The sequence below is a fragment of the Nelumbo lutea genome, chromosome 2 (assembly GCF_056320005.1).
Source record: "Nelumbo lutea isolate HS-2025 chromosome 2, American lotus-T2T, whole genome shotgun sequence".
In the NCBI taxonomy this organism is placed as follows: domain Eukaryota; kingdom Viridiplantae; phylum Streptophyta; class Magnoliopsida; order Proteales; family Nelumbonaceae; genus Nelumbo; species Nelumbo lutea.
This window is the reverse complement of record NC_142685.1, coordinates 5,835,290-5,861,246: the sequence shown is the minus strand read 5'-3', so window position 1 is coordinate 5,861,246 and position 25,957 is coordinate 5,835,290. Positions and strand designations below refer to the sequence as shown.

Here is a 25,957-nt window from a genome sequence, read left to right as displayed (position 1 = left end):
AAAAAGAAGGCTAAATGGCACCTTAAACCCGTGAAGGAACACGGTTAATCACATGTACGGCTGTAAGAACTGCATCTCCCTAGAACTGCACAGGAACTGAAGCACACACCATAGGACTCCTTGCCACCTCCACAATGTGTTTGTTTTTCCTCTTAGCAACTCCATTTTGTTGCGATGTATATGCACAACTGCTCTGATGAACTACACCATGTTCTAAGAGATATGCGGTTAGGTCCTTCTCAAAGTACTCTCTGGCATTATCTGATTTAAAAGCCTTAGTTCTCACTCCAAATTGTGTGAGAACCATTTGGTGGAATTGTCGTACTAAGTTAGGAACCTCATCACGTGATCTCATCAAATATATCCAAGAATATCGTGTATAATCATCCACAAACAAGAGAAAGTAACGGAATCCTCCCATGGAAGGGATTTGCTATGGCCCCCATACATCAATATGAACAATATTAAAAGTAGTACTTCTTTTATTACTTGGTTTAAAAACTGTCTACAATGCTTTCCTAACTTACAATTCTCATACTCCAAAGTAGATAATTGAACAGAATCAAATAACTTTGGGAAAAGACATTTCAAAGAACTAAAAGAAAGATGTCCCAAGCGATTGTGCCAAGGCATAATCTGGTTCACTAACTCTGACCCACTACTACTGTTGCTGCTAACATGATGGCCCTGATGTCTCGGAATCTCATCCAGAAGGTAGACTTCATTCACCTCACGACCACTCCTAATCATCTTCTTTGACTCCGGATCCTGCAAAACACAATTACCAGGAAGAAAGGTCACAAAACAATTCAAATTTTTTGTCAAAGAACTAACAAACAGTAGGTTGGTATGAAGTCTAGGGACATGTAAAACAGAAGACAGAGTTGTATCATTGGTCACTCTAACTGTCCCCCTCCCAACAATGGGCATATGTGAACCATTTGCTGTAGAGACTCTGTCTCTACCAGAGCACAACTGATAGGAACTGAAAATGGTAGGGGCATTAGTCATATGCTCAGATGTTCTTGAGTCTATAATCCAAGGAGGTCCCTCCTTACCTGAAGTGGATGCAAGATTTGCAGTTGCATATGAACTACCTATATGTGCAAATGAAGTGGTGTAGTTGGCTCCTGCATTCTGCTGTCCATCTGGAAGGCTAGAGTTGGGTGAATCTTTCTTACTCATAAGCTGTCCAAACCTCTCTAATTCTGTTCTCACTGCTGCTATTGCAATAGATTCCCAATCAGTTTGGGGGAGAGGGGCTGAAGAGTCTCCTGTAGTGGCTACATTTGCATTTTCCTTCTTGTTTCTTATCCGAGCAGGCATAAGATTTGGATGAAGCTTCCAACAAGTGTCCCTGGTATGCTTAGGATTCTTGCAATAATCACACACCAAGTCCTTCTTATCTTCCCTTCTAGTCTCACTACTCCCCCTGTCTCCATTCGGCTTAGGTTTTGTTGTACCAACCATAGCTGATTGGTTAATCCCAGGCTGTCTCAGCATTACATTCCTCCTACTCTCCTCTACAGAGACAAAAGCATAGGCCTGAGAGAGTGTCACACTCTCCCCAGAAAGAATATGTTGCCTAGCAATGTCAAATTTACACTTTCCCATACCACAGTTTCTAAGTGATCTATTTCCTGCCATAGGGTTTTCAGCATGGAGAAATACACAACAAGAGGTTTTTTTGCCTGTTTCATACTTATCACCTGATTTTTTAACTGATAGGCTCTGGCTTCATTTTGTTTTTGAGAGTAGGTTTCAATCACTCTATCCCAAAATCTCCTTAGCAGTATTAGCCCATAGGAAATTTTTTGTAATATGAGGTAACATAGAATTACACAGCCAATACATTACCTTGTAATTCTCTTGCACCCATTGGGAAGAGTCTGTATCAGGTTTCTTCTCCTCCTCAGTGAGATACCCTAATTTTCCACGGGCACCAATAGCCATCTTAGCTGATTGTGCCCACTCCAAATAATTTGTACCATCAAGTTTTACTGTAGTAATGATCTCAGACCCAAAAATATCACTACTACTTCCAACACCCAGTCCCACGATACTAGTAGATTTCATCTCGGTATTCCAACTCTCCATTTTACTTCAAACAGTTCAACAGTAAGAAAAAATAGATTGGAGGCCTTCAAAAAATAATTTAATACCCCACACACAGAAACCAACCTTTATGGAAGAAGAAAACCCTAGCTGGAGGGAAATCTCTCTCCTCCCCACGCCTCCCAATAGAGAGAAAAGTGAATCGATCACTCCGGGAGGCCTAGAAAATTTCAGAAACCAAACTGCCCTCTTCAGAAAATCAAAAGAAAACTAACAATTCCTGGCCGCCCAAGATCAGATAAAAAACAAAGAGTCCAACTTTTCTGGGACTCTTCCCCGAACTCCAGTTCTTCCTGATTTTGATGCCGAACAGTAGATCACCTTCCTGATGTCTAGATCCCACTAAAAACTCCAAGAACTGGGCAATTTATAGCAGATTGATCAGCCCTTTACTACTTCATGCAGTCGGCTGATCTAGAGCTGCATGAGAATGCTTCAAGAAACCCTAGTCGATGCTCTGATACCAAGTAGGAATCTGCTGAACTAAAAAATATGAAAGAAAGTAGTTTCTTGAAGAGAGGAGGAGAGAAGGAGAAGAAGAGAAGTTGAAAAGAAAAGAGAGCAATAATCTGGCCGCCCCCTTCACTTATTATTTATACTAAAATAATAGAACAGTACAAAGACAACTATGCCCTTATAGGGTGGCAAAACATAAAACAGCATATATAACACTCAAAAAACATAATAAAATTTGGACTCACATAACTATTGTGGTCCCAACCTCCTATCTAACAACTAACATAAAACATCTACTCAGAAAAATATCATAAAACTAATTAATCTTCAACAAAAACCATAGATAAGAACTTGACAGAAGCCAGTGTTTAACTTTTTATGGGTCCTATTTATGCCAAAAATCAAACTACTTAGATGATCTTAGTCATATTTCTGTTGAATCATCAAGTAGGATCTAAAGACACATGGGTATATGCCATGGATTTTATATTCGATGCTTCAACTAAATTTTTATCAGGTTGAAATTGGCTAGTGGGATATCTTTGTGTGACCCATGAAAGTGGGGTTCCATTCCACTAGTATTTGCATCATATTGGTGGCTATTTTATATTTCACTGTAACTAACACATAAAAAATATGGAGTATAGTATTAGGTTATGTTACCGCAGGGACTTTTCTCCACTGAATTTAATGATAGTGCTTATAAATAGGATCTAGGCTCTCTAGAGACCAGAATCATGTTTTGGCTTATAAATATTACCAAAATTATGGAAGTACTGATTGCTTGCTGCTCAAAGCAGGGTGCATTTCCTTCTGAACGTCTTGGCATGGGTGCTTTCAGAATTGCACTAGAGAGCATATTTAACAGGTAGGGTTGAAACACTTGTATTTGCAGAGTCAGGTAAGAGCCATGAAGCCATAAAGTAATTGTACCTGTCAAAACTCTGAATATTTAGTGTAATATGAGCTACAGGGGTACTGTGGTCTTTTTACATGTTTTTTTTGTTGCTTTAGTATATAATAGAAAGCTGGTGCTGCCAACCAAGACATTTGATTCTCCAATCTCAGTTTCTCTCCTCTCTTCTCTCTCACTCTTCCTGTTTTTCTTTATTTTTTATCAAGAAAACAAGGTATCAGAGCAGATTTTGTGGGCCTGAAGACAAATCGAACTATTTTTCCCCCTCTCTTGCTGATTTCCAGATCGATCTCAGAAGAAATTACATTAGATTGATCTGGGAGTAGTTCCTCTCCTCCCCTCTTTATTTCTTGGTCGTGTGCCAAGATAAGGCTGTTTGTTTGTGGTGACTAAATGCTGTTAAGGTTTTGGTGTTGTTTAACACCTATATGGATCGTGTGATCCTTTTGTACCTAGATGGGTGGAGGATTTAGATCAGGTATGACTGGTGGTGGCTGTAACAGCAGTGGTAGGTTTTTTTGGTGACTGGTAACTGTGTGACCATTTAAGTGAATGACTGATTGTAGGGCCTGTTCAGCTTGGTTTTTTGGGTACCTTGGCAGTGCTGTCCTATTAGGTTACCATAGCAGTTCTTGATAGTTATAGTACTGTGTCTGTCCTATTAGGTTACCTTAGCAGTTCTTGATAGTTATAGGCGGGTAGTAGACCTCGGTGGAAACCTTAATTTTTCCATATGTTAGAGGGTTGTTTTTATTTCGTTTGGAGAAGGGGAAAAGATAGTCACTCACTAGGTAATTTTATTTTACACTTGTTAGCATTTCCGTGTTTTTATTGCTGGGTTGTGAGAAACTGTTATTACCATGTTAACTCATCGAAACCAAATAACTCAGGCATGCACTCATTGGATGATTTGATTTTTCACTTTAACGAATCTCTTAACATGTTAGGATAGTTTGATATTTCTAACTTGTCTTGCTAAGATAGTATACGATGTCAGCATGCCATTGATAATAATGGAGAATCTAGTTGATTGTTTACAACCCTTCATCCAGCAAATCTATTTCTCGCCAAAACCTTTCAGCTCAAAGATTTTCCATATGCAACTTCATCCACTTTACCGCAAGTCTTTTCCAAGTCCATCTTACAAACTACACCCCCAAAACTTATTCTCTGCAACACATTTGTTAGCAATCAGCACACCATCCACTTTTTGTCTTCTTTCAATGGAAGCACTCTGGGAGGGAGCAGCAACCTCATTTATTACTTTCATCAACTTTACTCAACCTTTGCCACTATTTTGTAAAGACTTACAGTGAAGCTGATGGTGCGGAAATCTTTAACACCAAGAGGTTCAGATTTTTTTGGGTTAAGCTTGATGAAGATCGCAATATTGCTTATGTTAATCTTAGCAAAACTATAGAAGTCTTCAAAAACCTCCACAAGTCTTCTTTAATATAATTTCCCAGCATTCCTAATAAAAACACCATAGAAAATCTCAAGGAACTGTTCAACCTAAAAGCTTAAGCTGTTAGGTGAGGCCCCTGAATATGTTTTATTCTCTAAAACACCCCCTCACATAAAAGCCCATTGGGCTTGAAATGTGGTCAAGCACAGGCCCACCCATACTTTGTTTTGAAATTTAATTAATTATAATGGGACAATGAGGGTTGAACACTAGACCACTTTGTCAAACAGATACTAATACCATCTCAAGGAATTGTTCGACCTAAGAGCTTAAACTGTTAGGTGAGGTCTTTGAATAGGTTTTTATTCCCCAACAGAAAACACATATGGGCCTGGAGTCTTGTCCTCATCCAAATCAAAGAAAACTTGCCTGATTAACTCTTCATAGAAGCAATTTTCCAGCCAATTTCTTTTATTTGCCGAGAGGGAGGGATCTTCCCAACCTAACAAGGAAGAGTGCTAACATCTATCTGAAGTATAAAGCTCCTTGAAGTACTCAATGATTTTCATTCTTATCTGTGATGGCTCTTCAATTTCTTGACCCTCCACTTGAAGCTTTGAGATGTGGTTCCTTTTTCTTAGTATGTGTTTAGTATAGCATACGTTTATTAAATAATTTGTACTTGATTTGTCTTCAAAACCGAGAAAAGTACTTGAAAGTTTTTTCTTGGGATGGAGTTCAGGGCGGCGACTACATGGAGAAGAAGGCTGGAGGTCGAAGCTAAGAAATGTGTTTGGAGCTTGCAGAAACATGGGACAAGAGAGCTTGAAGATCACCATTTTTCTTTGCAGGGACACAGTGTTCTGGCTGAAAGGTTTCGTTGATGCAGTTACATATAGCATGAAACAAGTCGGATGGAAAGGGCAGTTGAAAAGGGGAAGGAATAATTATGCAGCGGAGCTGAGAAACAATAGAAATGGGTGGTTTGTGGTAGTTACAGAGAGCTTTGGGAAAAGTAACAGGAAATACATGTGTATTCCGGAAGGTAAAAGGAAGACAGGGTGGAAGGGTTATGCAGACAAGTTGCAGGAGTATCTGGTAGTGATGGAGAAGGAGAAGAGTCAGCAAAGGATATCAACTGAGAAAACAGTGGATGGGGTGGGAGATAACGTACATAGTGAAAAGGGAGAGTAGAAAACCCAGAAGGTAGTGGAGGATTATGTTGCGTGCTCCGTTAAGTCGAGCAAAATGGAGTTCGAAGTGGATAGGCAGGATTGGGGGAAAAAAACTCGTGCTGATAGCTAGGAGGAAGGTCACAGATTGGCAGTTAGTCGCAGAGGAGATAAGGAATAAATTTGATATCAGAGCCCGTGTTAGTGTTACCTTTTTGCAAAAACAGAGCCATTCTCGACACAGGGGGGTGAAGATAGAACTCTTTGCAGTTGAAACGAGGGAAGGTCTTATTGTGGTTGAAGAATGGCGTATGTCTTGTAATGAGCGAGACATTACTGTTGCGTGTTTTGGAATCAAGCTCCTTGGGGTGCCTTTCAACCTCTGGAACAACTCCTTCGTTGGAAGGCTAATCCATACGATGGGTGGTGCAATGGAGGACTGTAACTTCAGGGACTTGAGGGCGATCGAGATGAGAATTCGAGGGTTGAAGCCGGAGGAGGTTCCGCGGGTGGTCACGTGTTACTCGGAGGGCCTCTGGAGGAAGATCTGGGTCTCGACAGAAGTGGAAGCATCGCTGTGGAGAGAATGTTCGAAGGAGGAAGAAGATGGTGACGTGGATGAAAGTTGCTTACGTGGCAGAGCATTAGTGGGAGGGAAGGGGAAAGAGTAGGGGGGATATTTTAAGGAAGGGGAAGAGTCAGATCTGGAGGGGGATTTGGGCGGCCACATCGAAAAAGGCAATAATTCAAAAACACTTAAAATGAACTTAAAATCGGTCGGCCCATCATATGCTGATGTGGCGAAGAAGTTATCCAGCCCGAATTTATCTGAGCCGGTCAGAGTCAGGGGCGGGCTGGTGGCTGAACTGGGGGGTTTTAAAAGTGGGACACGTGATAACTTAACGTATCACGTGGGAAAGGGTAGGGGCGGTCTGAATAGAGAACCGGGGGGACGAGTCAGCAACCCACGTGATCACTTAAGGCCTCACGTGGGTCGGGTTAAGGGGCCAGCATGTGGGGCGATGATAGACGATGGCAACGGTCTACCATCGTCTACCTTGGGGCCTGTAGAGAGGAGAAAATCGCAGGGGCGGAACTCGGCTAGAGAACTGAGGTGGGTACCTCGCCGGACTCCCGACGTGCATCGTTCGGTGCGGCGCCCTTCAGAGAAACCTAACCCTAGGTATACTAGGGAGAGAAATGATGAAAGAGAGGACTGGGATGAAGACTGGATGCAATGTGGAGCAGGTAATGAAGAGATGAAGAATGCGAAATAAGTGATTGGGGTGGTTTGAATATAACAAGCTTATTTCAGGAGGACGCAAAAGAGGATTGGAGACTGAATCTAGCCGATCAAAGGAACCCAACAGATGGTGGAGGAAGAGTGGAGTCAAGTAAGGGGAAAGAAGACATCAGTCAGATAGGCGCGCTCCCAAAGCTTGCAATTGTGCAAGATGCAACAATAGGGGTTAACCCGGAGAACCTGAGGCAGAGCGGAAACATGACAATAAGGGACAAACAATGGGTAGAGAGGGCAGATCACCAGAACATCCAATGGACAGAAAGGTCTACCAACCATCTCAGGGAGGCAGAATTTGACCAACCCTCTGAACAAGTAAGGGTGGGCGGTGACAACATCCCCGGTCCCCACTTGTCACCTCAGTCAAACCCAGGTAACCAATTGAATTCAGTTTGTGTTACTAATGCGCTCTCGTTGTCCTATGTCTCAGATTCCGTGCCTAATCCAAGCTCAATAGTCCGTGTATGTGCTGCCAGTCAGGGTGGCAGGCTCTTAAAGGGCGGGGAGAAGAGAGGGGTGGACAACGGGGAGAGGCTGGAAGGAAGGTATAGGAATGAGAGAATTTTGGAAATTATAGAAAAAGTCTTAAAGTAGAACAAGAGATGAGATGGACAGGGACTTTAGAGGAGAGAAGAGGTGAAGGTTCAGGTGGAGTGGAAGAAGGAGAGAAGGGGAGATGCGGAGGGGCTTTTGCGGTAAGGAAAGTGGAGGAGAATCCTAATAAAGAGGACATGCTAGCAGATTTTGTGGGGAAATTGGGGTGCAGATTGGAAGATTTGAACGTGCTGAAGGAAGGCCTATTGCAGAGGCAGAAGGAAACTAGAACAAAGAAGAAGAAATTGAGTGAAGTTGAGAGGTTGAGAAGAGATGTGGAGGGTGACAAGAAGTTTGGGGTAATAGGGGATAAAAGGTAAGGGGGAAGGTAGGGGTTAGGTGAAGAAGGGGCTTAAGAAACAAATGAGAACGAAGATACATAGCTGGAATGTGAGGGGAATAGGAAGTGCTAGGAAAATAGCGTTAATAAAGGAAGTAATAAAAAGGCATGACCCAAACATTGTACTTTTGTAGGAAACCAAGAGAATGGAGTTTGATAATAGATGGGCGAGGAGTGTATGGAAAGCTAGAGGGATTAGTTGGGTGGCTGCTTCCTCGTGGGGCGCATCAGGAGGGATAGTAACAATGTGGAAGAGGGATGCAGTGGATGGAGTGGAGGAATCGATTGGAAGATACTCAGTTTCTTTGAAGTTCAAACAACAAGAGGATGGGTATGTGTGGGTGCTCACAAATGTATACAGACCAAATGATTATAGGGAGAGACGGGAGTTGTGGGAGGAGTTGGCTGATGTTAGGGGGTTGTGGGATGGACCTGGTGTGTGGGTAGAGACTTCAATGTGATCAGATACTCAGAGGAAACTAACAAGGCCAATCAGAGGGTGACAACTAGTATGAGGAAGTTTAACAGGTTTGTGGATACCTTTGAGCTCAAGGAGATACCCCTTGCCCATAAGGCTTTTACCTGGTCCAATCTCCAACCTAGGCCCATCTGTTCCAAGCTGGATAGGTTCATGTTCTCCTTGGACTAGGAAGAACATTGGGGAAATCTGGCATCTAGAGCTCTTCCTAGGGTGATCTCTGATCATTGGCCCATAGTAATTGGCAAGGAGGAAAGGAGTGGAGACCCTGCCCCGTTTAGATTTGAAAATATGTGGCTACTTCATCCTGGGTTTACCGAGAGAGTTAGGGAGTGGTGGTATGAATGTAACCCAATTGTGGAATGGGAGGGAACGAGATTCCATAAGAAATTACAATTTTTGAAAGCAAAGATTAAGGAGTGGAATCTTTTAGAGTTTGGGATGCTAGAAGAAAGTAAGAGAGCTTTGATGGACCAAATTGAAAGCTTGGACTCTAGAGAAGAAGGGGGAGAACTTGGAGAGGGAGACATTGAACTTAAAGAGACTTGAGAAAGCAATTAAAGGACTGCCTACATAAGGAGGAAATTTGCTGGAGGCAAAAGTCTAGGTGTAAATGGCTGCAAGAGGGAGATAAGAACACTGGATATTTCCATTCTTTGGCAGTGGAGCTAACACAACAAGAGGAGATTGTCGGGGCATGTGTTGAGCATTTCAAATCCATTCTAAGAAGGCTTATAAGTGGTGGGGTGTGGGTAGAAGTGTTGGATTGGCTTGATGTAGGGATGGACAATAGGAGAAGGATGGAAAGAAGGTTTGAGCTGGAAGAAATCAAGGAGGCTGCGTTTTCTATGGATAAAACAAAAGCCCCAGGGCCGAATGGATTCACAATGGCTTTTTATCAGGATTGTTGGAATATTTTGAAAGATGACCTTCTACTGGTATTCGAGGAATTTCATAGGAGAGGCATTGTTAACCTAGGAGTGAACTCCACCTTCATAACTTTGATTCCAAAAAAGAAAGAGGCCTCCCGCCCAAAGGATTTCAGACCAATCAGTTTGGTTAATAGCCTATATAAGATTATTGCAAAGGTGTTGTCTTTAAGACTGAAGGAGGTATTGCCAGACATCGTTGCACAAAATCAAGGAGCCTTTGTGAGTGGAAGATAGATTACAGACCAAATCCTCATTGCTAATGAGAGGGTGGAGAGTTTTAAGAAGGATAAAAAGAAGGGGATGGTGTGTAAGTTGGACCTGGAAAAGGCTTATGATTTGGTGGACTGGGAGTTTTTGAGGAAGGTTATGACTAAATTTGGGTTTGGGGCTAAATGGTGTAAATGGATCATGGGTTGTGTTCGGAACTGTCATTGTTTAGTGCTAGTGAATGGGACGGTGGTAGATTTCTTTCCAGCCATTAGAGGTATAGGACACAGAGACCCCCTTTCTCCCTTCTTGTTCATTCTGATTGCTGATGTTTTGGGGAAATTGATACACATGGTAGATTCTAGGGGTCTTATCAAATGATGGGGGGTTGGAAGGGAGGAAACACCCCTCACCCATTTACAGTTTGCTGATGACACAATCCTATTCTATGAAGGAGGTAATGTGGGTTTTATCAGGAACATGAAGTTGGTGATACAATTTTTTGAGCAAATGTCAAATTTGAAGGTGAACTTTGGGAAAAGCTGTGTAGTGGATGTGAATTTGGAAGAGAGAGAGAGATTGGGGAGTGTGCAGAAGTGCTTGGGTGTGAAGCTTCGGAATGGCCTTTAAATTACTTTGGGTTGCCTCTAGGTGATAACCCAAGATAGCTTTTGGAACCCGATGGTGGAAAGATTTGAAAAGAGACTTGCATCCTGGAAAAAGAACTACCTTTCCCTTGGTGGAAGGATTACACTGATTAAGGCCACACTAGCAAACTTACCCATCTACTTCATGCCAGTATTTAAAGTCCCATTGAAGGTGTCTAGCAAGTTGGAGAGGATGGTGAGAGACTTCCTTTGGGAGCTGGGAGAGGAGAAGAGGGATCATAGAGTTAGATGGGAGGTGGCGACTAGGAGTAAAAGCTGTGGTGGGTTGGGGCTCGGGAATATTAGAAAAAGAAATATGGCTCTTTTGGGGAAGTGGCTGTGGAGATTTCCTTTGGAGCAGAAACTGTGGGCTAGGATAGTGGCAAGCATACATGGCTGGAGCAAAATGGAAGGGATGCTGGAATCAGAGCTAACCACAAGTTCCTCTCCTTGAAAAGCAATTCATGATCTGCTACCAATTTTCTCCCTTTACATCAGGTATGACTTGAATTCAGGTAATTCCATAAAATTTTGGGAACAGATTTGGGTGGCGTTTGTACCTTTAAAAGATTAGTTTCCTTCTTTGTATGCTCTTTCGGACCTTAAGAATGAGCCAGTTTCTTCTTTCATCACCCCTTCCTCTTCCAATTCTAGGCCTGGGTGGAACCTATGTCTGAGAAGGGTTGTGAGGGACTCAGACCTAGACAGTATCTCGAGCCTCCTTGATCTCCTTGATAATGTCTTCTTAGACCCCTCAAACATGGACTCTAGAATTTGAACCCCTACCCCAAGTGGATCTTTTTCTTGTGCTTCCTTCTTTAAAGTTTTAAGCTAGTCCACTGATCTTGTTACCCCCCCTTTCCTGGTTAAGGAGGTTTGGTGCAGACCAATTCCTCCCAAGGTTGGTAGTTTTTGTTGGGAAGCCTATCTGGAAAGAATTAATACTGGTGATTTGCTCCAAAAAAAAGAGACCCAGTACTTGCTTGTCTCCTCATTGGTGTGTTCTCTGCAAAGCAGAGGGGGAAACTGGTTTCCACTTAATGGTATCTTGCCAATATGCAAAGTCTGTTTAGGAGTGGGCCTTTTCTCTCTTTGGGTGTAGCTGGAATCCCCCATCAAACATGCAGAGTCTATTATCCCCTTCTTTTTTCAGGTGGACAGTGCAAAGAGGAAAGATTATGTGGAAGGGACTGAGGGCTGCAGTATGTTGGTCACTATGGGAAGAAAGAAACTCCAGGAACTTCTCAGAAGTCGAGAGGGGGATTGATGAACTGAGTGCCACAATTCATATTAGGGCCGTACAGTGGCTGAAATCCTTAGTGCTATTTACAGATTACACAGTGGATGATATGCTGAGGAAGTGGGGAGAAATTGCAAACCGTTTGCAGAGCAAATCAGCAATGAGTGTGCCTTGGACCCCCCCTTGCTGGATTCTTAAAACTGAATTTTGGTGGCAGTAGAAGAGGGAACCCTGGACAGTCAAGGATTGGAGGTGTTTTCAGAAATGAGAATGGGGTCATTTCTGCATTATACTAGGGTCCAATTGGAGTGGGGGACTCCCTTAGAGTTGAGATTTATGCAGTTATGGAAGGGATACGGAAAGCTAAAGAGATGAATATCAGAGAAATCATAATTGAAGGGGATTCAGAGGTGGTAATAGGGTGGCTGAATAAAGACAACAGTAGCCTATGGAATTACAGTAATGAGAGGAAAAGGTTTAAGCGGCTGGTGAGGGAGATGGAAGTGAAGATGAGGTGGGTTCAAAGATCAGCTAATTCCTTGGCTGATGGGTTAGCTAAACAAGGGGTAGAAAGGGACTCAATGTTTTGGGCCAATTTGTAAACTACTGTTTCCATTTCCTTTTCTTTTCTTAAGTGCTCTAGCTGTATGTGGAAGACAAGAGTGCTTGTCTTCTTCTTTGTAATCATCTTTATCCTGAATTAATGAAATTGCTAATGAATGCGTTATTGATAAAAAAAAAATAACCCGTTTATTGACAACTAGGCGCCATTAGGCATAGTTGTCGCCTAGGTGACTAGACGGTTTTACAGTGTTGCCTCACTCAAATGCCCATAGTTTTGTATACTAGGCGACCAACCCAGAGACTTAGGTGGGCCCCTAAACACAAGGTGGGCGCCTAAATCTAGCTTCAGTGCTCTTTATTTTTTGAAAAAACAGGTGCTTCTCTTCCAGCTCAACTTCAGTTCTTTTTTTCTTCGAAAAAACAGGGGCTCTGCCCCTATTCTCCTCCCTTCTTCTTCTTCTTCTTCTTCCAGCCCAGATTCAATGCTTTTTTTTTTCTGAAAAAACAGGGGCTCCACCCCTATTCTTCCTCCTCTTCTTCTTCCAGCTCAGATTCAATGCTTTCTTTCTTTCGAAAACCCTATTCTCCTCCTCCTCCTTCTTCCCTTCCTAGTTACTGGCTTCCTGTACTTGTTATTTTTAACAGCCGAACCTACTCTACTCCCTTCCTAGTTCCCAAATTTATAAAACAGTTTAGGTCAGATTTCATCGCCTAGGTGATGCCTAGTTGCCCCATGGTCGCCTAGCCTCACCTAGTCGCCTTGACAACTATGCCATTAGGTGCCACATCAGCGGAACAGTGAATAAACGCTCGACCGTTGGGGGAAGCGTTAAGACGAAGCTTCCCTCAATGGTTGGTGCGCACATAAATCAAAATCCACTTTTGTGAATATCAATGCCTATGGATGAACATGATGGAAATATGCTGATTTGGCGATGACATAGTGGCGTTTTGATAAACGCCTATCACGAAACGCCCATGGAACACACGCTTAGTCTTATCTGATAAGGGAGGTTTTGGTGTTGGGATAATATGAAGTTGCCACAAACAAAGGGCGCACCAAATAGTCAAGGTTGCACTCTTTTTCTGAAAAACAAAGACTGACTACCTAACTTGGCCTATCCAGCCTTCCTTTTCTATACTTTCCAAACAAAATTTATAAGCTAAATGTTCTAAGACTGCAGCAATATCTTAGGTTTAGAATAGTCCTTTTTTACAGTCTATCAGTCAGCACATTCATACACTAGTCATTGCATCAACTAAGGAAGCCAGAACAATTAATCATTATTGCCTCACCTCATTAACTACATTAATCCTATCTTATGTTTTAAGAACAGTGTTTGGCATCACAAAAGTTGAAAATTTGGAATTATGCTCTGTGCCCAATGTGTGTTGTCTGAAAACATGCAGAATTCACCCTCATGCTTTGGAGTATACATGTTTTGGAAAACCAAATCCTTTTGTATTCAAGAACGCAGAAGCTGTATTGAGACAAGTTCAGCTATCCCCTCATCATGACCATCAGGCTGTGAATAATGGCCTTGCTGGAGGTCATCCTTTCAGAACCCTATATATGATAGGAGATAATCCTTTAGTTGATATAAAAGGTGCAAGACAGGTTTGTCCCTGTAGAACTTTAGTTTTCCTGTTAGTCATTCATGTACACCATTGTAAGATTTAAAAAGTTCATTAACTTGTATATTATGTTGAGGATACAAGGATGAAGGTTATAGTTTTGGCTTTTCAGGCAGGACACCCATGGTTTTCTATTTTGACAAGGACAGGTGTTTTCAGGGGAAAAGAAAATCATGCAGAATTTCCAGCAGATCTGGTGCGTTCTGACATCAATGATATATTCTTATAGTTGAAAAGTGTAGAGAACACTGAAGTGGGTCCCACAGCTACGGTCCCACTGTGTTCGTAGGGTAGAAGATATTCTAGTCTGCCTAGGGTTAGCTATTGGTCATTTAGTTGTTTCAGTTGTTATTTATTTCAGTCTTTGTTTTACTCTATTTGTTATGTAAAGACTAAGGGCAGATCTGTCCTTTCCATGTAATGAGCATAACCTATAAATATTAATTAAAGTGGCGGCGGCAGAACATGAAGCTTCTGCTCCTCCTTTCAACCCTTGTGTTCTACTGCTTCTTCTCCCTCTTTCTCTTCTCTCCTCTTTCTTTCTGCTTATCTTCGATCCTGAGATTCATTAGGGTTCAAGACTGATAACAGTCCTGAACTTCTAGTTGGTATCAGAGCTAAGTTCTCTCATGTGAACCTAGTCCAGCCGACCACATGAGAACCATCTAAGGCTGGAAGACTGAGAAAGCAGAGTTCGTTGACTGGTTCTTGGAGATCTCCAGAGGATTAGCAGCTGTTTGAAGAAGTATCACAGTTGGAGCAAGTTGGTGATCAGGAAGAATCAAAGAAGGCTAGGGTTCGGGTAACCTTGGTAGGCAGCGAACTGCATTCTACTGTAAGTTTTTTACTTTCTGAGAGAAGTAACATCAGAAAAGATAGGTTGGACCTATCCAGTAAGGGTGGCCGAACTACTCTAGGGTTTTATCTCTCTATTCTCTAGGGTTTCTCTAGGGTTTTGTCCTATCCCTACGGAAAACCCTAGTATTAGGCCGAAACTTGTGATCTTATTCCTGCGGCAAACCCCAGAATTCTCCTCAACATTGATCAGTTTTAGGGTTTCATATTAACCCTAATACAAACCTTATCCGTAAGGCTCTTAGGACTGATTAAAACCTCGAATTTGCTTCAGCATATCAGATTGCCCTTCAAACTGTGTTTCAGTCTTTTTTTGGGGTTTCAAACACTTTTGAAGGGGTGAAAACAGTTCGGGCTGTTGCTGTTGTGTGTGGTTATTGATTTCAGATCAGTCTTATATATATTTCATGCACATCTATCGTGAGTACAGATTGGTTCTCTACTGATTTTGTGACTGTTGTTGGGATTTCTAGTGCTGGTTTTGACTGTAGTAACCATAATCTTTGATACTTCTGGTTCTTGACTGAAATGGAGCTTAAGAATCAGGCAGAAGGCAGTTTTGGGAACAACAGTTATGGTGGTGGTTCTGAGACATGTTTTCAGATTACAACCGTAAAGTTTGATGGATCAAACTACTTGGAATGGGCCCAATCAGCCATGATGGCTATTGGGGGAAGGGGCAAAGTAGGGTATCTCTTGAGAGATGTAGCAGAACCTTCCAAGGGAGACCCTACGTATACCAAGTGGGTCCAAGAAAACTACTTGGTTATGACATGGCTCTGTAATTCAATGCAGCCCCATATCAGCCGAAATTACTTATGGGCAAAGACAGCCAAGGAGATATGGAATGTGATGAAAGAGACTTACTCCCAACCCCTTAATGTTGCCAGAGCATATGAGTTGAAATGTGAGGTGAATGCCCTTAAACAAGGAGAGAAACCGGTGTCGGTCTATTTCTCTAACTTGCAGTACCTGTGGCATGAGATTGATCACTTAGAGACTCTTGAGTGGGAGAGTCCCAAAGATGCTCAGATACATAGAAAGCACATTGAGACAAACAGAGTGTTTGAGTTTCTGGCAGGACTGAATTCAGAATATGATATTGTGAGGCAACAGATCTTGACCAGAGATAGTGTGGCCCTCTCTCAGGCATACTCCTTAGTGCACAGTGAAGAGACCAGGAGGAAAATCATGATGCAACCTCAGCCGCTTACACCTGCCTTGGTAGCTGTCAAACCCAAAACAGAGGGTGATTCAGAGAGGGACAGAAAGAAGGAAGATAAAAGGGATGTGGTGTGTCAGCATTGCAAGAAACCTAAACACACAAAAGAAACATGTTGGAAGTTGCATCCACATTTGGTCCCGGCAAAGTTGAGAAATAAAAGGAGTAATGCTCATGTGGCCACGACTACTGATTCAGCATCCTCATCTGGCACGAGAGGCACACCATTAGAGACCTTAGCTGCAGTTCGGGCGCAATCATCATCAGCTCCAGCTACATCGGCCTTTGCACACTCAGGTACTCGAGCCTCAGCCTACCATGCCTCCGCTCTAGGTACTACTGAACCGTGTTGGGTAATAGATTCAGGTGCATCTGACCATATGACCAGCTTGCCCTCTCTGTTTACTACTTATCACTTATCTTCTGGTAGGGATAAAGTATCTATAGCTGATGGCTCTCTTGTCCCTATTTCTGGCAAGGGTGACATCAAACTGTCAGATACTATATCCTTGTCCTCTGTCTTGCATGTTCCTAAACTGGATACTAACCTCCTTTCCGTCAGTAGCATTACCAAACATTTGAACTGGTCAGTAACTTTCTTTCCTGACCGATGTGTTTTTCAGGACATGGAGACGAAGAAGGTGATTGGGACTGGCTGTGAGACGAATGGGATCTATCTGCTCGGGGAGAGTTCTCGTCGGGAAGAGTCAGTGGATAAGAAGTTACTGGTTTCTCAAGTTGTGAGTCCGGTTATGTTGTGGCATAACCGATTAGGTCATTTATCTTTTCGGTCCTTGAAGGGTCTGTTTCCTACTTTGTTTGAGTCTGTTGAGTTATCTCAATTGAAGTGTGAAAGTTGTGAGTTGGCTAAACATTGTAGAAACTCTTATTCATTGAGTAATAAAAGGAGTAATAGTTCTTTTGATATTGTGCATACTGATGTTTGGGGGGCATATCACATTCCTTCTATGGGGGGGGGTACAGGTATTTTTTACTATTTGTTGATGACCACACCCGTTTTTCATGGGTTTATCTTATGCGATCACGAGATGAGGTGTCTGTCCTGATCCAAAACTTCCACCAAATGATCCTAACACAATTTGATGCCAGGATAAAAGTACTTAGATCTGATAATGCAAAGGAATACTTTGCTAAGCCATTGGCATCGTACCTCCTTAATCATGGGGTTATCCACCAAAGCACGTGTCCTCATACACCTCAGCAGAATGGGGTTGCAGAGAGGAAGAATAGGCACATCTTGGAGGTGGCTAGAAGTATTATGTTTACCTCCAATGTCCCTATTCGCTTCTGGGGTGATGCTATCCTTACGGCGGTATATCTTATTAATCGGATTCCTTCTCGGGTTCTTGATATGAAACCTCCTTTTTCCCTTCTATACCCCAATGAGGAGTTGTTCACTATTCCCCTCAAGACATTTGGTTGTACCTGTTTTGTTCAACTTCTTGGTCCCATTCACTCCAAGTTTCAACCCAAGGCCTCCAAATGCATCTTTCTTGGTTATGCACAAACTTAAAAGGGTTATTGTTGTTATGATCCTGTCTCAGGGAAAAAGTTTGTATCCATGGATGTCACTTTCTTTGAGGAGACACCCTACTATTCTCGGGTCTCTCCTTAGGGGGAGAGTAGTGAGCGTGGAGATTTGGGTCTTTTTCTTCAGGGGGAGGAGTGCAGTGAGGACAGGGTTAATACCTTTGGGGTTGTTCCCTTACCTATTCCAGTTGATGATGAGGGTTGTAGTAGCGAGGGTGGTCAAAGGGATCGGGAGTTGAGAGTCTATCATAGGCGATGCAGGCAGATTGATCCTGGTCTTCAACAGTCCCAGCCAGCTACAATCTCTTCTGCGGCTCCAAGTCCAGATATTACAGTCCCAGGGCCCACAGAGACTCCTTCCATTGTTGCTACCTCACCCTCTGCAGATGACCTTGACCTTCCCATTGCCCTCCATAAAGGAAAACGGCATTGCACCACATCTACAGCCCACTGCATCTCCCAGTTTTTGGCCTATGATCGCCTATCTCCCTCCTACAGGTCCTATCTCACCTCTGTTGCTGATGTCCCTATTCCGAGAACAGTGCAAGAAGCCCTCTCAGTCCCGGAGTGGAGAGGTGCAGTGCAAGTTGAAATGGATGCCCTGTTGAAAAATAATACCTGGGTGCTAGTTGACTTGCCCATAGGAAAGAAACCAGTTGGATGCATGTGGGTATTTACTGTGAAGCATAATGCGAATGGTTCCATTGAGAGGTTCAAAGCTCAGCTAGTTGCAAAGGGGTTCACTCAAACTTATGGTATAGATTACTTGGAGACATTTGCCCTGGTAGCCAAGATGACCACCATTCGGTTTCTATTATCTCTTGCAGCAAGCTACACTTGGCCTTTGTACCAAATGGATGTTAAGAATGCTTTCCTGAACGGGGACTTGCAGGAAGAGGTTTACATGCAGTTGCCTCATGGATTCTATGATACAGAGGCAGGTAAGAAAGTTTGTCGGCTCAATAAGGCTTTGTATGGTTTGAAGCAGTCACCTAGAGTTTGGTTCGACAGATTCAGACTAGCCCTTGGGAAGTTCGGTTATGTACAGGCCCAGTCAGATCATACATTATTCATCAAGAGGGTGGAGTCGTCACTGACACTACTTGCAGTTTATGTTGATGATATTGTGGTCACAGGAAACGACAACCATGAGATTGAGTCCCTCAAACAGCTTCTTCATCAAGAGTTTGAGGTGAAAGATCTGGGTACACTACGGTATTTTTTGGGTATTGAGGTTGCTAGATCTAAGCAGGGGATCTTTGTCTCTCAGAGGAAATATGTGTTAGATCTCTTGGCTGAAACTGGAAAGCTAGGTGTCAAACCTGCAGATACACCTATTGAACAGAACCACAGGATTAATGCAAAGAGTGGGGAGCTGCTTGAAGACAAAGTTATGTTCCAGCGGTTAGTGGGAAAGCTCCTATATCTATGCCTTACCCGACCAGACATCAGTTATGCCGTTAGTGTTATCAGTCAGTACATGCATTCTCCTAGAACCACACACCTTCTAGCAGCAGAAAGAATACTAGCATATTTGAAGAGATGCCCGGGTAGAGGTATACTGTTCAAGAACAATGACCACATGAAGGTGGAAGTCTATACAGATGCCGATTGGGCTCGGAATGTTGATGACAGAAGGTCTACCTTTGGATATTGTGCTCTTGTGGGAGGTAACCTGGTTTCTTGGCGGAGTAAGAAACAAAGTGTTGTCTCTCGATCCAGTGCTGAAGCTGAGTATAGGTCAATGGCTAATGGAGTGGCTGAAATTCTTTGGCTGAGATCACTACTTGAGGAGTTGGGCGTTGAGTATGAGAAGCCCCTGATGTTGTATTGTGATAATCAAGCGGCTATTAATATAGCACACAACCCAGTGCAGCATGACAGGACTAAACATATTGAAGTTGATCGACACTTTGTACGAGAGAGGGTCTCATCACAAGAAGTATGTCTCCCATACATCACCTCCAATATGCAACTGGCAGATATCCTCACTAAAGCTGTATCACGGAAGAAGCTAGAGGCAGATCTATCCAAGTTGGGAATGATAAACATTTATTCCCAACTTGAGGGGGAGTGTAGAGAACACTGAAGTGGGCCCCACAGCTACGGTCCCACTGTGTTCGTAGGGTAGAAGATATTCTAGTCTGCCTAGGGTTAGCTATTGGTCATTTAGTTGTTTCAGTTGTTATTTATTTCAGTCTTTGTTTTACTCTATTTGTTATGTAAAGACTAAGGGCAGATCTGTCCTTTCCATGTAATGAGCATAACCTATAAATATTAATTAAAGTGGCGGCGGCAGAACATGAAGCTTCTGCTCCTCCTTTCAACCCTTGTGTTCTACTGCTTCTTCTCCCTCTTTCTCTTCTCTCCTCTTTCTTTCTGCTTATCTTCGATCCTGAGATTCATTAGGGTTCAAGACTGATAACAGTCCTGAACTTCTAGTAAAAGCAAGTTCTACTACTACATAATATGAAAATACATAGTTTTTCTGAGAGGGTTTGCAATTTTCACTTTCCCTACAGTGAAGTGCAAGGATGTTCCAAAAACTTTAAGCCTTCCATGCTAAAAGTTTATTCAACTGTGAATTTTTGCTAATATATTGCTGAAGATCTTCAGTAGAGCCAGAGGGAAATGAATATACCCTTTATAACCTGTGATTTGCATGCTATCACAATGTACATAACAGAACAAAAACAATGGAATCCATCTCTAGTTTATCTGGATTGCCTGCTTCATCAGCATTCTCCAATGGTTTTTTTCCTCATGCATACAAGGCATATTCCCGATTCATGTTATAAATTTTCTGCTTCGAGGTGCCTGAACATGAGTCTAATATATAGCTGTACAGTATCTAGAGACATAAGGTTAAAACCATGTAGAGCAACCTCTAAATTTATCTCATGTATTGCATGTTGCAGGTTGTTGACACTGTTGAAGAAGCAGTGGACTATATTTTGAGAAAAGAGTTCTCATGAAGCCTTTGTGTTTTCATGTTTCCATTCATTACTTTCCTTTCCAGGTCTTTATTTTTCTTATCCTTTTTTCCTTTGCAATTTTAAAATGTGTGCAACTCGTTTGAAAAGTGGAAGATCTGGGAAGAACTTGAGTCATAGAGCATTTGATATGCACAAGTATGGCTAGGTGTACAAGTCAAGCACCTGAACCTGATCTGAAGATTTTCCTCTGCATTGGTAGCAAATGTTTAAACCCGAACCTGCCCAAATTGGACCACTAAGCATGGGTTTTTAGCTATTTGTTAAGTGTGCAAGTAGGTATTGAACCTTGATGGACCTCCTTTAGTCCTGCAACTCGGAGTTATTTTTGTGAACCAAGTTGAATAAATTAGTACTTTTCTTTTCCTTTGAACCACTGTGTATCCAGTACTTGACCATGCTGCTGTTTGCACTTGTGCAGTTGTGCCTAGGGGCAGCAAGCACGATATTAAAATTGATGGTTTTCTATGGTTAATGTGAGGAATATGAAATAACTTACATAGATCGAGCTTTTACATGCTTGGATTGAAGACCATGGAATGGAATGGTGGTTTCTAAATTCTAACCACACTATGTCAATGCGTAGCTTAAAGGTTCTGGAGTTTCCGGCTTACTATCAAATGCTCTTCACCCCAAAGATCATTTCAAGGTTTCAAAAACTGACCCAGAACCAGAACCGATCTGGCCACCGGTTTCCAGGTTGATGATTCCACTGTTAGGTTTGAACAGATGGCCTGTTCCAACTTAAAAAATAAAAAATGGAACAGGTTGCACGGGTTGACAGTTTGACCATCGGGTCAGCGGGTTGTTGACTAAACTAATGGTTTTTGGCCAAGAACTGGGTTAAGGGTGAAACAGAACTGGTTGCCTGGATGGTTTCCAGGTTGGATGGTCCAACCATCTGGGCCAATGGTGGTTCAAAAACACTGAATCATTTACCTTGAATGCTGGATTGAACAAGTGATTCTTGAGTTACCAACTTGGATGCTTGTCTAGATTTCTTGGGGATGGATTTAAGTTTAGCCATTCATGTATTACACAACAATTGAACCACTTGAACAGCTTTATGCAGTTTTAATGTCGACGCAAGATGACAAGGAGGATGTAAGCTGAGGTAGTGACAAAAGATTTGAGCACCTTTCTTTCGACAAGGGATACAATCTTGGGTATATAGTAACAGGTGAAAATGTGATACGTAGTCGACTGTGAACAGTTGAAGCGGAGGGCTTCTGAGGTAGTTTGTTATGCTGTTGGAAGTCCGATGTTCAATGCAGCCTAATCAAGTCCAATAAAAGATTAATCCATCTACAGCTCTTGGATCATCCACCTGGAAAGAATTGGGATCTTCATTTATGGACATCCTTCCGAAAACCAGCGTAAAAAATTCTGGTTAGACCTCTCTAATGATCTATCACTTGGAGACTCACCTTGGTTGGTAATGGGAAATTTAAATGATATTGTCTCTTATCATTATTGCAAGGTCATTTGAAGAAAAAATCAAAATTCTCTAAATCATTGACCCGTTTCATTGAATTGAAGAATTTATGTGATTTGGGTTATAAGGGTGCTCCTTACACTTGGTTAAAATGTGAAATGGTCAAGTAGGATCACATAAAGTGCAGAAAAGGATAGACAAAGCACTAGCTACATGTCACTGGTTGGAAATATTTAGTGATGGGAATTATACCACCTTCCTCCAATTCACTCTGATCACTCGCCTATATTATTAAGTACACACCCTATGAAGAAGAAAAGGAGAGCCTAATTCCACTTTCAGCCATTTTGGACTGAACATCAAGAATGTTCAAAAATCGTTGATGATACTTGGAAAGAGCAAGTTAGTGGAGATCCAGCATCCTAAATTTTGCAAAAACTTAAAGCTTTCCAAAGTAAATTAAAGGAATGGAAAAAAAAAAAAAAAACCAAGTTTGGGTGGATTGAAGATCAACTCTTAAAGCTCCAATTACAAATTCAACAAATGAAGCAAAAGGAGTCTGGCCTATCAGAGTAAGAATTATCCACCTTGAGCTCACTTCAAAATCAATATGACAAGTGGTTGCTAGTTGAAGAGCAGCTATGGAAATTAAAATCAAGAGAACTTTGGCTACATGAGGGAGATAGAAATACACGCTATTTTCAACAAATAGTAAAGGCCAAGAGAAGAACACAAGGAATTAACTAACTGGATGAAAATAGAAAAGAGGGAATGGATATCAGATAAAGAAAAAAATAAGGAATTTCAAAATTTTGTTGAGGAATATAGGCAACAAGAGGAGAACTTTGATCCTAGCCTCATTTTAGATTTACATTTTACTCAACTTTAAGAGGCTCAAAGCCAATCACTCATGCTACCTCTTAGTTTTGAAGATAACTGAGGTAGTGAAAAAAAAACTCACCCTCATAAAGCTCCAGGTTCTGATGGCTTTACAACTTTATTTTATAAAAAATATTGGCAAGTAATAGGCCTAGATGTCTATGAAATGGTTCTTTCATTTTTTTCACACAAGAATTTTTCCCTTAGAACTGAATAATACAAATTTCACCTTTATTCCCAAAAGAAGAGCACCAAAGACTCCAGCCCACTATAGGCCACTAAGTTTATACAATGTGCTCAATAAGATCATTTCAAAATGGATGGTGGGTAGAATGCAACCTTTACTACAAGATCTTATTTCTCAAAATGAATCAGGCTTCTTCAAAGACGGACAAATTTCAGACAATGTCACACTTGCTAGAGAAATTATTCACTTTCTAAGAAAACAAAGAAAAGGCAAAGGTTGGATAGCAATCAAGTTGGACATGTCCAAGGCTTTCGACAAAATGGGCTGGAATTTTTTTTATCATTAACTCATCAATAGAAGATTTACAATAGGAAGATAAACATGCTTATCTTCCAAGAGCAACAAAGAACCTCAAGAAAAGGAAAAAAAAAAAAGAAAGAAAGAAAACACACTATAGTTACAGCTTAGCCCAAAACAGTGAATCCCTTTCTACCCCTTATTTAGTTAAACCATTAGTTAGGGAATTAGCTGATCTTTTAACCCAACGTATCTTAACTTCCATCTCTCGCACCAGCCACTTGAATTTCCTCCTCTCATTATTGTACTTCCATAAGCCATTGTGATCTTTAACCAGCCACCCTATCACCACCTTTGAATCCCCTTTAATTAAGAGTTTCCTGATGTTCAACTCTCTAGTTTTTTGGATTCCTTCCATAACTGCAAAGATCTCAGCTCTAAGGGAGTCACCCACTCCAATTGGGCCTGAGAACATGGCAGAAATAACCCCATTTTCATCCCTAAAAACACCCCCAATCCCCGATTGTCCCGGATTTCCCCTACTACACCCATCAAAGTTTTAGTTTCACGAATCCACCAGGTGGAGGGGTCCAAGCCACACTAATTATTGACTTGGTCTGTGTGCAATTTGCAATTTCACCCCACTTCCTCAGCATTCCATCCACAGTATAATCTGTGAAAAGCTCCAAAGATTTCAGCCACTGTACCGCCCTAATATGAATGATAGCCCTCAGATCTGCTGCTCTTCTCTGAGCTTCTGAGAATATCCTAGAGTTTCTTTCTTCCCAAAGTGTCCAGCATACTGCAGCCCTTAGTCATCTCTACATTGTCCTTCCCCTTTTTATCCACCACCTGAAAAAAGAAGGGGAAAAAAGGCCTTGCAAGTCTGATGGAGGATTCCAGCTACATCCAAATAGGGATAAAACTCATTCCCAAATTGACCTCGCAAAATGGCAAGACACCAGTAGGTGAAAACTAATCTTCCATCCGCTTTACAAAAAACACACCACTGAGGTGACAAGCAAGTATTGGGTCTCTTCTTTTAGAGTAGATCAACAGTGTTGATTCTTTCCAGATAAGCTTCCCAACAAAAACTACTAACCCTAGGAGGTATCGCTCTGCACCAAACCTCATCAACAGGAAAATGGGCTGGAATTTTCTCTTGGTCATTTTAGAAAAAAATGACTTTTCCAGCACAATGGAGAAAGTTAATTGAGTAATGTATTAAATCTCCTACTATCTCTATAAAAATCAAAGCACAAGGTCATTTCAAACTTAGTAGAAGTCTCAGGCAAGGAGATAGAGGATCTCCTTACCTTTTCATCATTGGCATAGAGGCTTTATCCCACCTCTTTAATTCAGAAGCTGTGTTGAACAACATTGAAGGCATCAAGATTAGTAAGTTGGCTCCACCCATTGTTCATTTGCTTTGTGCCGATGACTGTTTTATATTATGCAGGGCACACCTTAATCAAATCAAAACTCTCAAGCACATTCTTGAACGCTTTGAAGCAATCTCGGGTCAAAAGCTAAATTACTCAAAGTCATCGGTCATGTTCAGAAAGAATATTCATAGACAACATCAGAAATTCATATCTCATGTTCTCTCTAATCCCAAGTCTAATGACAAGGTAAAGTATCTTGGAGCTAAATTATGGTTAGGAGGTAACCTCTATTCCTCTCATCTTGAAACTTTAAAGAGAGTAAAGAGCAGAATTGATTGATGGAAAGCTAAATTGCTTTCTCAAGCTGGGAGAACCACTCTAATCAAGTCAGTGGCCCAATCTATACCTCTATACTCTGTGTCTACTACCATATTCCCGGTTAGAGTTCACAAAGAGTTGAGCAAAATACGAAGAGATTTTTGGTGGAATGGCTCAAGCAGCCAAGATAACAAGCACACCATTTCATGGGACAAACTTTGCATTCCAAAAGCTAAGGGAGGTCTTGGTTTCAAAAACTCCAGTATGAACAAGGCAGTGTTTGGGAACCACTCAAACACATATAGAGATGGATGAAGCATCCCAATTATCTATGGTCTTGGCGTATCAAGGCCAAATACTTTCCTCATAATAGTAGTTTTCTTGCAAAGCCAAAAGCTCACCACTCACTTTGGCGAAATCATGCAGTTGAGATTGTTGGTACTTTAGAGTGAGTTGATATGGCTAGTCAAAGATGGGACAAAGATTGATGCTCTAAACGGTCCCCGGGTGCCTACTATCCAAGGAGGAATTCCAATAAGAAACAATCATAATGAAGTTTTAAATGTTAAACAAATTATGGTGGCAGAATTGCTTCAACTTGATGGCACCTGAAACCTAAGCTTTCTCCTTCAGTTCTATGACAGGGAGTCTGTTGAAATATTCTACAAACACAACCTGACCCCTGCCTATCATCTGATACCTTGTTATGGAAAAAGAACAATTCAAGTGCTTTCACTGTTAAATCGGCATATCAAACTTTTCGGAACATCCATTCATCCGCATCAGCAACCAGTTTCAAATGGTCACATATTTGGAAAACCAAAATTCCATGTC

General features: G+C 41.7%; 1 protein-coding gene across 2 annotated transcripts in view; it reads left to right on the top strand.

Moving 5' to 3' along the window:
- Positions 1-20,995, top strand: part of LOC148868273 (hydrolase family protein / HAD-superfamily protein) — a 48,794-nt gene extending 27,799 nt beyond the window's left edge. For both annotated transcript variants that reach the window (XM_088970324.1, XM_088970323.1), the window contains 4 exons: positions 3,372-3,439; positions 13,777-13,984; positions 14,114-14,197; positions 20,548-20,995. In XM_088970324.1, the coding sequence (XP_088826450.1) occupies positions 3,372-3,439; positions 13,777-13,984; positions 14,114-14,197; positions 20,548-20,604 (417 nt within the window). In that variant the 3' untranslated portion in view covers positions 20,605-20,995. The remainder of the gene's footprint in view (positions 1-3,371; positions 3,440-13,776; positions 13,985-14,113; positions 14,198-20,547) is intronic.
- The last annotated feature ends 4,962 nt before the right edge of the window (positions 20,996-25,957 follow it).